At 42.6% G+C, this 18,395-nt stretch overlaps 2 protein-coding genes across 7 annotated transcripts in view; both read left to right on the forward strand.

The window, feature by feature from the left end:
- The window catches only part of LOC118100225 (myosin phosphatase Rho interacting protein), a 41,079-nt gene extending 37,649 nt beyond the window's left edge, over nucleotides 1-3,430 (forward strand). For 3 of the 5 annotated variants that reach the window (XM_035145078.2, XM_035145079.2, XM_035145082.2), the window contains 2 exons: nucleotides 192-277; nucleotides 2,526-3,430. In XM_035145078.2, coding sequence (XP_035000969.2) covers nucleotides 192-277; nucleotides 2,526-2,597 — 158 coding nt within the window. In that variant the 3' untranslated portion in view covers nucleotides 2,598-3,430. Of the gene's footprint in view, nucleotides 1-191; nucleotides 278-603; nucleotides 679-2,525 lie in introns of all 5 variants that reach the window. The other 2 variants (XM_035145080.2, XM_035145081.2) reach the window with 2 other exon arrangements.
- Nucleotides 3,431-6,202: 2,772 nt separating this feature from the next.
- si:dkey-94l16.4 (transcription factor 20) lies at nucleotides 6,203-17,986 on the forward strand. 2 transcript variants are annotated; one of them, XM_035145889.2, is made up of 6 exons: nucleotides 6,203-6,370; nucleotides 7,399-10,043; nucleotides 11,660-11,753; nucleotides 13,031-13,083; nucleotides 13,236-13,307; nucleotides 15,333-17,986. In XM_035145889.2, exons 2-5 carry the CDS (start codon nucleotides 7,404-7,406, stop codon nucleotides 13,281-13,283), a joined length of 2,835 nt encoding a protein of 944 aa, XP_035001780.1. In that variant the 5' UTR covers nucleotides 6,203-6,370; nucleotides 7,399-7,403; the 3' UTR covers nucleotides 13,284-13,307; nucleotides 15,333-17,986. The 2 variants fall into 2 exon arrangements, with proteins under 2 accessions (XP_035001780.1, XP_035001781.1); XM_035145890.2 differs by having other exon boundaries at nucleotides 13,034-13,083.
- Nucleotides 17,987-18,395: the final 409 nt, after the last annotated feature.

Here is an 18,395-nt window from a genome sequence, read left to right on the forward strand (position 1 = left end):
TAAGTCAGACACATGGTGAAAGGGTTTCTCTACATGACTCTCTAACATCACCTACGGTTACAAACTAATCCGTTCATACAAGTGGTTGTTGTGTGAGGACCTGTGTGTCAACTAAAATAGCATTCACTACCCCTCGGGACTAGATCCTGTCTCTATTTCCTTATTTTACTCTGTCATGATTTCCCTTCTAGATATCATGAAATCCAAAAGCAACCCCGACATCCTCAAGATGGCAGCTGCTGCAGCCAAGCGCTCAGAACGCACCATGAGATCGAAGGTGGGTTTCTGGTCAAGTGTAATATTGATTAATTAATCCAGGATATCCACAGGACTGTATCACCCATTGTGTCATTTCACAGCAGACAGAGCCATCCTGTTGAGACATTCGAGCTTTCCCACCAAACAAAGGCAGGGAAGCAGCTTTTAGTGACTTGCTGCCATCTTGAGGTCTTTTTGCAAAACTGCATGCAGCGTCACAAGCCCACTGTGTTCCTGCTGGGCTGCATTTTACCTATCCATTTTGTGACTCCATCAAAATACCAGTTTTGGGTTTATGACGCTGAATTAATGTCATGGTAGTCTAACACTCCCTTCTGTCCTCAGTCTGAGAGTCAGGACACTCCCTAGGACAGACAGGGCTGCTGAGGACGTGTAGGCCTCCCTCCCCTTCTCCCTTAGGTAAACCCAACCAGATGCACCCACTGGTGGTTTGAGCACCTCCTCCTGTCCTCTAAAGTTCTTAATACACTGCTCAAAAAGGTTAACGGAACACATCATGCTGTATAATTTGTTGAGAACAAAATGACGTAACAACGGTGAATGGAAACCATAATCATTAACCCATTGAGGGCTGGATTCAAAACCAAACTGAAAATCAAAGTACAATATTAAAATCACAGGCTGATCTAACTTGCGTGAATTTCACCACAGAAACTGAAAATGTGCCAATGGGCTGTGAGCACAGGTCCCACTCGAGGTCGTTGGGCCCTCATCCCTCCCTCATGGAGTCTGTTTCTGACAGTTTGGTCAGAAACATGCACACCTGTAGCCTGCTGGAGGTCATTTTGTAGAACTCTGGCAGTGCTCCTCCTGTTCCTCCTCGCATGAAAGGAGCAGGTACCGGTCCTGCTGCTGGGTTGATGCCCTTCTACGGCCATGTCCAGCTCTCCTCGTGTAACGGCCGGTCTACTGGTATCTCCTCCATGCTCTTGAGACTGTGATGGGAGACACAGCAAACCTTTTTGCGACCTCACGTATGAATGTGCCTCCCTGAAGGAGCTGTACTACTTCTGCAACCTGATTGGGCTGCAGGTACCGCCTCATGCTACCAGTAGTGACAAGGACACTAGCAGAACACAAAACTAAAGAAGAATTAGTCAGGATGGATAGAGAGAGAGCAGCTGTTTGGGGCCACCACGTGTAAAACCATTCCATTTTGGGGGGTTATTTTGCTTTTGCTTCTCCATTGCACCTGTTGTCACTTTCATTTGCACCAAAACAAGGGAAACTGATTCACATTCACTTGTGCTTCCTAAATGGACAGATCGATGTCCCTGAAGTCTAACTGACTTGGTGTTTTACTGTGACGATTAAGTGTTCCCTTAAATGTTTTGAGCAGTGTAGAACTGAGTCACCACTTCACTACAGTGAGCTGACCTATCACTGGGTTTATAGTAATAATAAATACTTGTGTCTGGTGTATTTTGTGAATGAGTCGCTACAGCCTTGGTGCTGCACTATGGATCAGATGAGTCAAATATGTAATTGAATACGTGAATAAATGTACTTTTAGATAAATAATTCAAACTGGTTGAAAATGCACATTTTTATACTTTTTTCAATTCATAAAATAAATAATAACATAAAATAAAAAAAACTCCGTACATCTGTCATACATCACTCACACACTGTCAGATAGCCGTGTCTGTGCAGAGAATCTCCTGCTGCGTTGTCCATACGTGAAAGGCAATCTCAGAAGAAAGTGGAAGCTGTGGCAGAGGGGACAGAGCGGCCATTCTATAACCAGAAGGTCTGTGGTTCTATCCTAGGCCGAAGTGTCCTTGGGCAAAATACTGAAACCCAAAACCCCCTCATAGAAAAAGTGCTGCCGTTACGTGCGTGAGTATGTGAATTGCCAAAAACTGTACTGTAAAGCGCTCTGAGTTGTCATCAAGACTAGAAAAGCGCTATATAAATACAGACCACAAATACAGACCGTATATGTTGGTGTGTTGAGTTACATGTTTGACTCATCAAATAATCTTTAAGGGATGATCCACCCAAAAATGAAAAGTCACTCATCTACTCACCACTATGTTGATGGAGGGTGGGTGAAGTGTTCAAGTCCACAAAACCCTTTTGGAGTTTCAGGGGTTAAACAGCGTTTAATCACTGGGTGACGACAGGTTTACATTGACACTTCCCGCTCAGAGCAGCACATCTGTCCAGAGAAGAAAGTCCTGGTTGATCCTGATTAACACTGACCTGTGCTTCTCCCCTCTTCCTCCCCCTCTTCCTCCCTGCAGAGTCTAAAGGAAGGGCTAACAGCTGAGCAGAGACTTCACCTGTTTGAAAATAAAGACACGAAGGAGTTCTGACGCATCATGTCCACCCACCTTGGTGCATGTTTAGAAGCCCACTATATTTTAGCTCTGTAATTTCTTATTTAGTAACACGACACACTGGTCACAAACACAGATCATATATTATTAAAAAAAACATGGTATGAAGTTTGAATTTCATGTCTAGAGTTTGCATTCCATGCACTTCAGTTAACTGTGACTTTTTTTGTATTGTTTATTATTTTTGCTGCCATGTCTTACTGTAAATACTGTTTTTAATTGAGCATTTGTCTTGCGTACACTAAAACTATGACTGTGTAAGCTACTGTTTTAACTCCCTAGACTGTTGCTAGCCAAAGGCGTAACTGTGATGTTTAATGGCTGAAACACAACCACATACTGACGAGTGAGTAATACTTGCATAGCGAAAGCATAGGAATGAGTCCGGCGTTAAGGCGCGCACGTTAACGCTCCATCACTCCGTTATTATGTTGCTTCATCAAAGCCTGATATTAAAGTGACATCGAACATGTTCTCTGTTCCCTCGGGTCAATCTGAGATGTCTGTTTTAAAGGGGACAGCTGAATGTGTACGACGGGATTCACTAACTATAATTTAAATATATATATGAAATTTATTTAGTTTTTTTTTTTTTCTCTCACTGCAATCATCCAGCTGTATAGGAGTTGTTGGAGTTGGTTTCTGTTTGTAGTCTTGTTCAGTGGCAGTCCCTTTGTATTTATTTAAATGGTTGGGAGTTTTTTTTTTCTTTCACATTCCCATTCCTCTGTACTCTATTATTGTAAATATAAAGCAAATATACACCAACTGACTACAGGTTTATTAGCAATAAATATTTTTGCACCCTTTGGTTTGAGTGACTGTTGTGTAGTTTTTACTTTATTTTACACATTAACCAAAAACAGTGTCATCTTTTATGTACTCAACTGCATCACACTGTTTTTCACACTTGGAGTTTAGTGGGGTTGTGTTTTCATTTGTCACATAATTAAAAAAATATATAGTCAGGTCCAAACAAAATTGGTTACAATAAGATAGACTATTAATGAAAAGTGTGAGGCAATTAACTAATGCTAAACCAAAGTGGCAGCAAGTAGTAATGATAATAGGGGTAATATGGAATATTACACATATTGTTCATAATATGATGAAAAAAAACTAACATTGCACATATTGTTTGGTTTTTTTCTCAGTGTCTGATAATAGTTATACAGGTCATATATATTTTATACGGTTTAATTATTTAAAGAGAAGTAGGTTATGTTTTTCAGGCAATGTTAAAGAAAGTGAAAAAAGAAATCCTGGATCCGCCCACTGATCTGGACCCACACCAAAATGTAATGTGTTGTTCCCTGATCTATACAGCATCTTTCCAACAAGTTTCTTGGTAATCCACCCAGAAGGTTTTGTGTAATCTTGCTTACAAACAAACGGACAGGGACCAAGACATAGGTGGAGGTAAAAAGGAACCTGTATGATGTCATCGGCGTTTGGTGATTTCATGTCACATTTAATGGCCCATACTCGAGACTGTCTGTCTGAAGTCTGGTTTTAATGTCTGGGTGGAAAAATCAAATCACTAAAATATCCCTTCAAAGTGATACGCGCCACAAAAATATAAATAAAGGTTGTTGCTAAATAGTGACTGCATGTGCCAGGCTGTGTTAACCCTCCAAAATAATTCTCGGTAGTTTGCTCCAGTACATGGAAAATACTGGAATTGAGTCATTGAAAGTGAAAAATAATATTAATATATATATTTTTTGTTTTATAGCAGTTTTAAGTAGTGGACATTTACACAGCCTGCAGGGTTAATCTCGTCCTATTTGCAGTCATCTGTAATTGTGTATTTACTGTTATTCAATGATTTTATCAATCAACTACTGACAAATCAATGACAAATATTTACAAATCATTCACATACATGGCCTTTTAGAAACCACAGAATAAAGTGGCATCAAATATTCTTAGAGTGTCAATCATTTGGATTGTAAAAGGTCCTACCACTCCCATAATGCCTTTCTGCTCCAGAGCATTAACTGTTCGGCTGCTGCCCAGTTGACTGGTCAAGCCACATGCAGTGAGAGAGCACACATTTTACAGCAGCAATGTCAAGACAACACATCGTTGCTGCTTGACTTCTGCTTAACTTTTGAGATGACTGAGGCTTGACAGCAGGGGTGAATCTAGGGGCAGGGGCCGGGGGGGCACTGGCCCCACAGCTGAAATCTGATTGGAAATGCCTCTGCCCTGTCTGACATCTTTGAAAGTAAAAAAAACTAGTAACTTACTAACAATACTAATACTTTGTTAGGCATTTTTTTGAAAATACACTGTGCTTGAACAAGGAACTATTTTCAAAATATAGCCAATGATGTGTGACTTCAAAGCTATAGAGTTTATAGTAAAACAAGGAATTGTTCACCTTACTGAATCAGGATCTGGGCATGGATGTTGGACATATGAGCTGTGTCTCAATTCAAGGGCTGCTTCCTTCAGAGGCTGCATTTCAAGACCAATTGCCTCACAGTGGCACAACTAGCCTGTCCCATTTCAAAGGCTCTTTCTCTTTCTCTTCTCTCCGTTATAAGGGTCAGAGTTTCAGGCTCTAGAGGAATTTACCCTATTAGAGTTTCACTGTAACTTTTTGAAGCTGACGGCGAAGAGACACACCTAGCTTCTTACTGCCTTCATCCGAACGTCTACCCTGCTCCCACTGAAAAAGTATTATACTGAATAGCCCTATGAGTAAAATTGTATTTCCAGCCGCGCCCGTTCACGGCAGCTCTCTGAGTTCACTTATAGGTGCCAGGAAATTATTTAGTGGTTTTGTAAACCTCAAGGATCTGTTAAAATATTTGGCCAAAGTAACCTTTAAGAATCAGTAAGTTGTTATAAAACCTCCAAGTTCCCCATTTACTATCATAAAACTAATGTCCACAACTTCTTAATCAAATCTGACTTTCTTGTTTTTTTCATTTAATTAGCATTGAAAGTACAATTTAATAAAGAGAGTATAGTAAATATGATTCTATATACTGCAGCTTTAAGAGAGCTAATGTGAATTTAGTGAGACGGAGTGAATGCCGGCACACCCGTTTACTACCAGAAAATTTAATTCTGTTGAAAATTCCAAACTTAGCACAAAGTCCAAAAATCTTCTTTTAAAGTCAGAGTCCCGTGTAGGCATTGTTTCTTCAGAGTCCAATTGTAATCTGCAGCTTGTTGGCTATTTCTCTATTTTATAGGTTTCTCCTCGGTGCATATTTTCCAAGTTGTAGATTTCTTCTGTAGAAACTTTCTCTAAGTTGAGAAGAGTCCGTTTTCTCCGTTATTTTGATTGCAGGCTGAAGAGGGGTCTTCATCCTGTTGTGGGATATAGAAAAAGGCTGGATCCGCCACTGCTTGAAAGCCTATATGCAACAGCTGGATCACGGACACATGACTGGGCCTAAACAGCAAAAGGTTTGTGTTCAACAACTAGCATTGTTATTTAATTCTACTTTTAATACCAATTTGAATAATTGTCTGAATGCCAGCGCCGAAACGAGCCAGTAGTCGTTTTATTGTGAAAGGCCTATCCGGAAGCTGGACCTTGCACAGTGAAGTGGACGCAGGCTGCTCTCAGAGAAGTGTGTCTCTGAAAGTGTGTGAGGGTCTTCAGTCAATGTGGGGCTTTCTCCCCGTGTGGTCGCCGGTAGTTAGAGTAGGTGGGCTGCTGGAGGAGATGCCGGGGGGGACGGATTGTTAACGGGACGTTTAGTAACGCTGCGGTCTCTCCGGTCCCGGTAAGTTTGGATGAGCGGCGCATTACCTCCTCTTTGTCTCATCCACCGGGCCTTCCCCGGTCCGCTCCGCTCTGGTTACTGCAGAGAACGTGTCGCCAAACCCCATGACAACTTATCCGCACTTTAATAAAACCTCTCTCCCCGTCGAGTTTTTGCATCAAGTTTCTAACTATGTTTACTTTTTTTAGCGCCGCCTAGATCCAATCTTCAAATCGGAATTCATTGGAATATTTAAAAAAACGCGTATTCTGAATTGAGAGTTAACATTTTAAAATTGGTTCCGCTGCAACAAAGTTAGAGTCGCGGGGAGCAGTAACTAACAATGCGCTCCACTAAGCTATACAAGTTGCCCTTTTATCGAAATATCGCTTTTCTAGTGAATAAAAACCTTGCCGAATTAAAGAGTGCGGTTTACGGAACTGTGGAAGTTTCAAACATCTTTCCATTGTGTGTGGCTTTCTATCGCAACAGAGGCAAAAATAAAAGTTACGTGATATCTGATGGGAGTTCGCCATTAGGGTAACGTCACCGGAGCTAAGCCGGGCCTAGCAAGCTAACGTTAGCTGCGGCTAAAATAAGCTAACTGCGCTAGCGAGTGTGACCTGTCAATGTTGGAGGTAAAGAGTGAGGCAGTGTCCGGAAACACTTTGTTCACTGAGAACAACGACTTAAAACCAACGACATCCATTAATACTTAGATACACTAGGAAGAAGTTATAACGTGAACTGTCAGTTAATCCCTCAAATGTTAATGAAATACAAGCACACGCCAGATTTCAAGCTAAAGTCAACGTTATGACTTGAGATGTGAGGGCTTGTGTCTTTCAAAACAAAATCAAACAACCACTCAACCAGTGTGTGAAATGTGTAGCTCAGGACTTTACTGGGACTTTAAGAAAGAAGATGTCAGTAAATCTTATCTAGAAAGTCAATGACTACTAGAAGATAAACCGACAACATCAGAAATGTATTATTCTTGTCTCTACTACACAATCACGAGTGTCTTTCCCTCGCTCCGTGCATTTCAGTTGTGATGGAGCAGCCACCTGGGAGCAGAGATGATCTACAGCCTCAGGACCTCTCCACCTCCAGCATCCCCTCTGTGATCGACCTGACCGGGAAAGGCGAGGAATGTGTCCTCAACGCCGCGTCCCTCGATGCCCTGCCGTTCGTCAAGAGCCCGGGCTGGTATGCGAATTCTGCGACCAGCAACCAAGGATTACCCTTCTCAGAGACCGGCTCCCCGGACGTCGCGCTCCAGTCAGGGGAACCCATTCAACCAGACAATGCCTTCTCTCGCACTACAGTCACCCTCTCCTACGTGAGCAGGTCTCACGTATTCTCCGCTCAAGACTCGTTGTCTCGTCGCTCGCCTCTGTGCGGTGTGCCCCCCATTGGCAACTTCTCCCTCCACCCGTCATGTGACTCAGAGAAAGGGCCCGGGGAGACAGGATTTTCACTGGCCCAGCATTACGTGGAACAGGCTGAGGGTCAAGTGGACCTCGGCATTCAGCCAGAACTTTTGCAGTCGTTATCTCAGGCTCCGGCGGGACCAGAGAAGGATGGGGGAGTGATTTCCAGTGACGGGTACGTGGACGAGCGGGTGCGAAGGAGGAAAGAAGAAGTGGAACACAGTAGGGGTTTAGAGAATGGTCAAGGTAATAGTTCAGTAGCATGTGCAGAATCCTCACCAGAGACTCTCACCCCTGCAACAGTAGAGGATCCGGAGAAGGGCACGTCTGAGATGCTCTTACTCATGTCTAAAAACCAGGACCCGGTGGTTGTCCTGGAAAGCGTGGCTGCTAGAGACCTGTGTTCCCTGAGCAGGGAGTACATCAGTCCTCTGGAGGACCCCGTCTCCCCCTCCGCTACCTCACTGGACTATGTGGAGGATGTGTTCATCCTTCCTCAGGCCTCCTGCTCGCCCAGCGGCGACAACTCCTACCTAGAGGCAGCAGAGGAGGTTGCATGGGATGTCTCTAGAACAGAAGGGGCCATTCAGGAAGGCTCTGACATCACAAGGTTGGATTCAATCAATGAAAACAAGCAGCCAGTCCATGGACAGAAGTCAGCGATAGAGCCTTTGATTGACTTGACAGATGATGTTTGTGTGTCCAGTGTTTTAGAGGACAACCCCAAGACTGTTATTCCCCACATGAATGGGAATGCAAAGGCCCAAGAGAGAACTTTAACAGAAAAAAAACTGCCGTGGCGTTCCAGCAGAGGGACGCGGCTGGATGCTATAGTTATGAACATAAATTCAAGCAGGTATAAAGTATCAGGATGCATACGCACCAATAAGAAAGCCCGTGCTTCCCCACCAACAGCTAGTGTTTCTAGCTTAGCAGAGACTAAGAGTAAAAACACCCTGCCAGTAGGAAAAAGGAAAAGCAGAGCGACGTCATCTTTCTCTGTGAAAACAATAAAACAAAAAGCAGAAACTCCAGTGAAAAGGGTTCAAACTAATAACATTAACACTGACTCTACCTCTGACTCTAAATTGCTCAGCATTTCTAAAAAGTCACATAGCAGCACACCTCCAAAAAGTCCTCAGCTTGCCGTGCACAAGAGGTCAAGGGAAGAGCCAAAGGATGTTTCACTCCCTGTATGTTCTCCACAGACTAGCCCCAAGCAGTCAACTAGGAGACGTTCATCACAGCCCAGTCCTCAGTCTGCTGCTCACAAGAACTCTAAGAAGGAGACAGAGCCTCTGTCTCTTCCCAACCCCTCAGCGGAAATTCATGTGGCAAGATCTTCCCCACCACCATCGAAGTCTCCAAAGAAAAGTCCAGGCAAAGCCAAAGGCAAGGCTGCAGGTAGCAAAACATCTCCCACCGCCAAGACGAAGGTGCCTCGCGTTGCCAAGAGGAGGCGAAAGAAACCTATGAGCAGTCAGTCTTTGTCCATGTTCTCCCCCATGGAGCCGGAGATCAAGTTGAAGTACGTCAACTTCAAGGAGGAGAAAAGGGAGCTGAGGTCAGACAGTTTCTCTCCGTTCATCCGCATTAACCGTCGGCAGCCATCGCCTTCACTGTGTTCTGTAATCAACTACCAGGAGGAGGGAAGGACACAATGCAAGAAGGGTCAGCAGCAGCAGGCTCACCCCGGTGACTTCCTCTCTGCAGTTGTACCCAGTACGTCTTGTCTCCAGCTGGGCCGGGCGTCCACACACAGCCAGCACCAGCGCTCTCTTGTCTGCTGCCTGTGTGGGAAAGCGGCCAATGCCATGGACTTGGGGGACCTCCACGGCCCTTACTACCCCGAGGGGTACCAGCCGAGCACCAAAAGACCAGCCAGCATATCGCGGCTCAAAGAGGAGGAGGACGGTTTTAGCGATTCAGACTCCTCATCCTGCAGTGGCAGAGGCAGGAGGAGGAAGTGTGCTGTCCCGCCCACACAGTGGTCCTTCAGGCCGGGAGGTCAGCTCCAACAGAAGGGCCTCCTGGAGAGCCACCGGTTGACCAGTAACGGCATGGGCAGCCCCGCAGCTAAGCGGGCTCGCTCAGACCCCAGCACTGCAGACGTGGAGGACTGGTACAGCCCCCCTGTGCTGCCCCTGGAGCCCTGTGAGTACTGGCTCCATGAAGACTGCGGCATCTGGTCCGCAGGCGTGTTCCTCGTGAAGGGCAAAGTCTACGGACTGGAGGAGGCTGTCAAGACGGCACAAGAGATGGTAAAAGTGCACTTTAAGCCTGTAATGTGAATTCTCTGTTACACAATACATTTTCTTTTATCTAAAATGATACAATTTCTTGTTTTTAAAATGCTTCAAACGGTTCTAGATTCTCAAACTTTGTGAATATTTTAAAGTTTATTTTAAGTGTGGTGCCAGACTTGCATACAAGTAAATAATATAATATTCTTTGCTTATGAAATGCCAAATTAATTGTGGTTTCTTATGAGGCAGCAGTTTATAGCCCTGCGGTTACAAATTGATTTTACAGTCATGGAGGACTGAAAGACAGTAAATGTTCAAAAATGATTGGCCAAAGTTGAAAAAATGATATGAAATTGTTGCAGATGAACTTTGTAGGCATCAGCTATTTGTTTATTCAACTGTTTCAGCTCTAAAGCCACAAGGTTAAGCAACAATCCTCAGACTAAAACCTCAGCTTTGCACACAAAATCTTTAATGATCTGGTATATTAGTCAAAATGCCACGACATGTCATTCATGATACCAAGATGAAAAACTTGTGAGTTATAATGAATACTTTAGCCTCTAATTCGTGGTTTCCCTTACTATAGTCACCAGCATGTCAGAGTTTCTTAAGCCGTTTTTAGACATGAACTCTAGCAAATGTCTGGAAAATTGGGTCAAGATTTTTTCTGGAGTTTATCCGGATGCAGTAGATTATTATCTGAGATATTTTTATTCTTACAGTTTCCGTTGTGTGTTTAAAAACCTTTGACACACCCACTCACTCACTGCCATTATTCTGCTGTATTGTCACACTGTCTCAGACGTTTCACCAGGGGGCTGTCAGGAAAAGTTCCAGGAAATATCAGAAGCAGCTGACTCGGACATTGCGTTCTCACATACACCCCTAATCTTTGGACTTGAGTGCACATGTGAAAGCAGCTTCAGTCTGCTGCCAGAAATGTGACCCAAGCTCAGTTTCAGTATCTTAAGACTTTTCCTGTTGACACCACAGCCTCCGCCAGTGACACCGAATCATGTTTGGTGACGCCTCTAACACGAGACAGATGCAAAAACAAAAGGGAAAACAAATATCTCCAGGTGAAAGAGGGGTGACACACACGTAGAAGAAACTGACGAAGATGTCAAGAGGTTTTGTGGTGATAAGAGACAGGTGCTGTAAACATGATCATGAGATCTCGGCAGGGAAGTTAATGCGTGCACTTCCTGCTGCACCCAACTGTAATGTAATCTCTCGAGTCTAGTAATGCGGAGGATTTGATGCTGTTGTGAACGGGTCTGTGCAGCAAACCTCCTGCTGTGTGGGAAAGGCAAACTCTGTATGTAGCCAATTCTCCATATTTTGCCCTGAAAACGGCTTTAATGAGTTTATATTGAAACTTTGAAAGGTCTTGAAGGAGCTGGTATACACCTTTTGATTATGAGTCAGGGATTCTAAAGGAGACATCTTTTAGTTAGTGCCAGCAGAATTGTAATGAGACGATAAATGATAATCAAACTAATACTATCTCATGTTCAGTGTTATTGAGATTGCAGGGTTTCCACAGACTCTTAAAGAAGTCTTAAATTCAATGATATGAATTGTGGGCCTTAAAAATGTTGACGGCACATGATGCTCTGTGTTTTCAGATGTGCTCCGCGTGTGCTGATCCAGGTGCGACTCTGGGCTGCTTCTTCAAAGGTTGTCCCAACAAGTACCACTACAGATGTGCTCTGGAGTCAGGTACGTTCTGCTCTGTGCCACCTGCCTTTTCACAGCAAACAAAAACAAAGTACTGAGATTAACATAAAAACTGTAACTGCTAAAACCTGCATTCTACTGATGATGTCATTACATTTTGTTATGTGCAGTGACAAACACTTTGCTAATGCTCTGGGGTACGGGAGAGGAACAGAGATAAATGGATACATCTCAAAAATATAAAAAAATGACACAGTTTAAATAACTTCTTGAGTGTTAAGAATGTTTTATGTTTTAATTTAGCAGGATTTACTGACATTTTCTTTAACAAAATACTTTTTCAATGTATTGACTCACAAACCTCAGTAATGGGTGTGTGTTCATATACAAAACAATTCTTGGCAAAATTCCCACCTATTTTTTTAACTGGAATAATGGAAGTCACAATCTTCCTACTATGGACATTTTGCGATATGTTTTTACTAAAGTCCGGACTGAATTGGAAAAGAAACGTTTTGGGGTTTTAGCACCTAATGCACAGAATCAGTTAACGACTGATTTTCAGCTTTAAAACTAGGTCTGTGTCTGTGTGTGTCTGCAAGTTTTCTTTTTTTATGTTCAAGTTTTATTGTTTGTTTTTTTTATTTACTTTTACTGTTGTTGGCCAGGTCTGTGTTGTAAAAAAGATTTGAAATCCAAATGGGTCTAACCTCATTAAATATAGGCTACAGAACCTTTTATAGCTTGTACAGAGTTTAGTGATATGATGAATTTGAGGATAGTCCAAGAAATAACAACCCACGAAGCAAAAACACCAATATTGACCCTGGTGGATTATCTCTCTTGCTGAGTTCAAAGGTTGTAGGAGAAACTTCAGTTTGTTTCTGAGATCTCTGCTTCCACCACAGTACAATGCAGGTGAACAGATGATCTCAAACCCTGTTCAAATAAAACCAAAACTGACTCAGCATGACCAGTGGTACAAAAGAACATATTTGCTTTTGGTGAACTGGCCCTTTTAAATGTAGATAGTTTTGCATTGATATGAATGAGATGTTATTTTGGTCTGCTAGAGGACCTTTACTTTTTTTTCCTGAAAAAAAATCTGATGTCTGAAATAAACACTGTAACACAAAGTGGAATTCACCCACGGCTGGTGGAGTGTGTGAGTGTGTCTGAGTTCATGTGGGCGCGTCAGTGTGGAAATGGCTGTTTTGTGAGGTGCCGTTGGCCGAGGCTGAACTTGTATGTGTGGGCAGTTGAACCTTTTGGCTGAATCGGTGCGGCATCTTCAGACTCCTGTTCTGTTCTTGTTCCAGCAGAGTGTGTACTCCTTGAAGAAAACTTCTCCATGAAGTGTAAAAAGCACAAGGTGAGCAGAAATAACTTCACTTTAAACTGGACAAGTTGTTCCAGAGACACTTGGAGAGTTTCTATCATTATCACAAGCTGTCTGAAGGATGTCGAGGGGAAATTGTGCAACTCTCTCATTGACTCAGCTTTTGGTTCCTCGTCATTCTTCAGGACAAGACGTTCAAAGGTCCTGCAGGGAACAGATGCAACAACAGGTGATGACGTTGGTGTGAAACTCATGAGGTTAGTAAAGACTTGCTCTGCTCTCATGGTATCTGTGGCTTAGGAGCAAGTTGTGTCAGGTCTGAGAAAATGACTTCTCAATCTCCAAATTCAAATTGAGATGTGACCTCATTTATTTATTTTTTTTCACCTCTCTGCAAAGTTCCCCAACATCCTGGCAAGGCTGCTCCATCCGCAGAGTTGTTTTCTGAAACCCTTTTAAATCATATTTGTTAAATCCTCTTAACCTGATAGTCTTTAACAAACTGATTTTGTTTAAATTTGAATTGTGTAGGATTACATTAGTTTAGGAGCCGCAGCCCTTTTTTCACAGTGCCAGAGATGAAGTAATTGGACTCTTAGCTACTAGTTGAGAGTTGCTGGTAGACTGAACAGGACTTGTTTATCAATGTGAGGAGTAAAAGGGATAGTGGTGAGTAGATGGAGTGAATTCTCATTTTTCGGTGAACTATCCCTTTCATAGGTGACAATGAAGTGAATAGGATGTTAATGAGGTTCACAAAAAAGATAAAATCTTATTGTACACTGACAAAACAAAGTCTTGTGGGTGAACAGAAAACCTTTGCATGGTGAATTACAAACTCTTTATAACTGCACAGCAGGTTGAGAATGTGTCCTTGTCAGTGATCAAAACCTCATGAGCAGAACCTCAGAGGATTCACCACAAGATACAAATGATGAAAACAGAAATGAACCTGTGGAAAGAACGGAGCAGCTCATGACCCAAATCCTCCACCTCATCTGTCAGAGTGATGGCTCTGTCGTCACTCGACCGTATGAGGTTCACAGTGGTATATACTGATGCTGTCACTGCAGACAGGAACAACAGGAGACACTGACCAACATTCCTATGCATTAGGACAAAGCAGCCAAAGCTTCTCAAGGAGACCGAGACATCGTCTGATGTGAATGTGACTTTGCAGCATTCCACCAGTAAAGTGGTAGAAACGGAGATCTAACAACGAGCTGCAGAGCCGAGGGAGGCTGACATGGGTTGAAATACATGTGAAATACTTCAAAATACACGTGATGTTACAGTCTCTGCTGTTGCCATTTGCAATTACTACTTACAACATCTTCAAATGATGCAAACCCAGAATCCATTGTGGCCTTTTCAATGGGACCAATGCTTGTCACTGCTGATGGGGCAACACCTCTGACACACCCAGCAAATGATAGAAAAAGCCTGTTGCAAACGTAGCTCATTGTTTCAGCCTGTAACCGTCGGGAAACTCTAAGTCTGATCGTGTCCCAGGTGTTTTTGTTTATTTACTGGAACACCACTGAGTGTCAAAAGTGCTACATCTCCCACACGGTTCTTTCATTATTGACATAAACTTACTCAAATAAAAGCTGAGACTTGGCACTTTAATGTATTAACAAGAAAATGTGTGAACACTTACATTCTGGACTGTTTATTGTCTGTTTGTATTTTATTTCAATTGATTATTCTAAGTCATTTTCAGACATGAACACCGGAATGTGTCTGGACTTTCTTTGGAGCAGGAGATTCTCCACTCAAACCTGTGCACAACAGCAGATAACTCTCCAGTGCGTTTTAGAGAGGGGGGGTGCAGCATGCACGAGGCAGCTCATAACTTATACATTCCATTGCGGAGATCATGTGTTGTTGTGTACAAACCACTCTTGACATCTTCGTCTGTGTGTTCTACGCGTGTGCCACCTCCTTTTCACCCTGAGATATCTACATATTCTTTTATCTTTTTCTTTGTTTCTTTTCTTTTCCAGTTTTGCGTCTGTCGTCTGTTAGAAATGTCAAGTCGTGCTAAATCACTTGCAGTGAATCCTCCGGATAATTCTGCGCAGTCTTTACTGGGGGCTCCCAGAGAAATATCCACAGCTACTGACTCGGACATTTGCCGTCTCACATAAATCTCCACATTTGGATAATTTCAGGAGATAATCCGGAGTTCAGTCTGTGTCTGAAAGCAGCCCTAGAGAAAGCAGTGTTTTGATGAAATGTGCTCAAATGAACAACTTTGAATCATGTTTTTTCTCTTCCAGACGTTCCCCTGCAGCGTCTGCTGGTAACCGCGGCAACAGTGGACCAGGCTTCTTCTGACTGACAGCTAGCACCCATAAACCTTAACTTCCCCCTCTGCTCCTCGTCCAGCTGTTCGACCTGACATCAGCGACTGGAGGAGCTCAGTCACAGAGAGCTGCCCCGACACCTGAAGACTGAATCCTCCTCGCTTCATTTAAAGTAACAGGCTGAATTTGTGGAGTTATTTATTGAGGTTTTTTTTCTTTTTTCATGGATTAAATGAAAAATAATCAAAGATATTTAATTTTTTTAAAGATTTTCTAAGTATTTGACTATATTTGGGTTTATTTATTCCTGAAGTTCCTTATTGGCTTCTTTAGCAGTTGTCAAGAATGTTTGACTGTTTCTTTATCTTTTCGTAAGTTATTGATGAAACTGTTCAATATTGAAATTTCAATCTAATCAAGGAGACACAGGTTTTATGAACAGATGGGACAGAAAAAAGGGCCGGACAGTCCATTCTAAGGACCCTCTCAGAACAAAGGTACCTGAACGGACGCTGTCAACACGACAGCTTTTTTTTTTTTTTGGGACTCACACATGGCATTACTTTTTGTTTCGTAAAGTCCAGTTCGCTCAGATGACAATTAACAATGGGCCCAGTTGATGTTGCGGAGGAAAGGGAGCAGTGTATGTTTGAATGTATTCTCTCGGTGTGAGGGCTTTCTGCAGGATGCACTTTGGAAGAGGCACTGAACACGTGGTCCTCTGCTCCGGCTGCAGTGTTTCTTTCTTGGCCTGACACACACACACACACACACACACACACACACACACGTTGATAAGCAGAGCAGTAAAATTGGATTGGTTTCATTTAAAGCAGATTGGATTCAATCAGTATGATATAAACTGCAACGTGTTCACATTTTCCCTGCTGTGCATTTTATTAGACAATTAATAATAACCTGATTAATTCATGCAACACAGCTCATACATTTGATCAAATCCATTATTGTAAACATGTATCACCACCTGTGAATACGTGATGCTCTTGTTATCGTATCTATTTTAATCAAATCTGCTTTAAAATAATCGAATCACTTGAGATTTGTCAATATTCCTTTCGATTCATGTCCATTTACATCACCTCCATTTTTAGTTCCTCCCCCTCCCAGATGACATGTGATTTTATATATATATATGTTTTGGCCTAAAGCACTTTGGCTTCTCATGTCAGACTGAGAGCAATTAAATGTTCCCGTGATCTGTTCATCTGGGCCGTCCTGACATCAGTACTTTGTTTTGAACCATATTAGAGGACGATAAATATGTTTTTCCCACACGTGATGAGACGCCCTTTGCTGCCATTCATTGGCTGTTTACTTGGGTGTGTCCTCTGTCGGAGCTGCAGTCCTTTTTTCAATCCGTTTGATTTTCATTACTGTTGAGTGAACCTCAACAAAGCCTGTTCTGTCCTCACAGGACCACTCGGCTTCACCGGTGTCACTGAGGTTTAAAACGGATGTATGTTTGCAGATGTATCACTGGCATGGAGAATTCTTGGTTTACATCGATGTTAATTTCAGTAGCCGTGGCCGTGCTAGTGATTTCAGTTCTGATGTGTGATTTTTTTTGTTTTTGTTTTTCTGGACCGGGAGCCTGATTGGTGCGTTTCCTGCAGAACCTTTCTGAAAAAGCCTTATCTGATGTGCAAGAGTTGGTCTTTCCCTCTTCTCGCTCTCTTGTTGTGCAAAGACAAATCAGTGGATGTATGTCCCCTTCTTTAAACATCCTGATAAAGGCAGCTGTCAATCATTTCTCTGCTGCAGACTTTGTTATTGTTGTAAGTGCACGTCAGGCAAATTCCCTGATGAACCCACAGGTACGCACGGACTTTCTGGGATGGGTGTGAACGATGGACTGAGGTCAGTTCCAGGTGTATGGTTCAGTCGGGGCTTTGGCTGCTCAGTCTGTTTTTAGAGAAAAGTGTGTGATCAGTGTTGGTGTAAAGTCTCTGTTGTACTCTTCAATACCGCCACTGGGGGCAGCGTTGTGTCTGAGACCACTGCAGTGTCCCACCAGCAGCAGCAGGTCACAGTCGCACCTTCATCTCTGTCCTGGAACACCTTCTCTCTCTCTCTCTCATGTGTGCCATTATCAATTCATTATTATTAATTTATGTTCCTTTTGTTGCAGGACATTTTTTTTTTTGTCAAGAGAGCCTGACATTTTCTCTGCATTTGTTGATTGTTCCAAATAGTTGTTGGCTTCATACCAAATACAGCTTTTGGAATATGTTTTATTCTTATGATTTGTTTTAGTGATATTTTGTCCATGTGTTAATCTCAGGGCTGATTGTCAGATATTCTATTCTTTCTTTCTGTTTCTGTGTCGACCCCACATTGACTGGAGCGGTGATACATGTAGCAGGTTGTGGTTCTCTCCTCCAATGCAAGCGTCTCTGTCCTGGCACACACCACCCATCACATTCCAACACCTCCATGTGTCTGTCAGTGCTGCCGTGATTTTAGGCGTTCACTTTGGACTAGTCTGCCAACTCGTGTCACTTTTTTTTTAATTATTATTATTTTACGGCAACTTTTTGTACTGTCTCATTCACCTCTTGGAGTATCAGAGGTCATGTAATTGTCAAAAATAAATATTTTGCTCAATATTGTGTTTTTCTGTAACAAATTTGTCTAGTGACTGAGAAAAAATGTTTCAAGGAAAAAGTAATATTGTGTCATCCTACGAGAGGGAAGTAGCTAAATGTTCTTATTTACAGTTGTGTGTCCAAATGTCTTCCAGGCTTTTTATCACCCGATTCTGCAGCTTTACAGATCAATGTTTCCGCCCATGGTTTTGCCTCATTCAAGCTCATTTCCACCAACAGCACAAGTAAACTCGCTGTTCTCTACTTTACTACTTGTTACCAGCTAATAAAGAGCTGGATATTTCCCTTTGGAGTTGGATGGAACCAAATAGTCAGTCAGGTTTTCTGCCTGCCAGGTTTCAGCTAAAATTCCGTATTTTAGGCCTTGAAAGTCTGAAATATGCAATGTACTCAAAGATTTTAAACACGT

Source organism: Hippoglossus stenolepis, chromosome 21 (assembly GCF_022539355.2).
Source record: "Hippoglossus stenolepis isolate QCI-W04-F060 chromosome 21, HSTE1.2, whole genome shotgun sequence".
NCBI classification, from domain to species: domain Eukaryota; kingdom Metazoa; phylum Chordata; class Actinopteri; order Pleuronectiformes; family Pleuronectidae; genus Hippoglossus; species Hippoglossus stenolepis.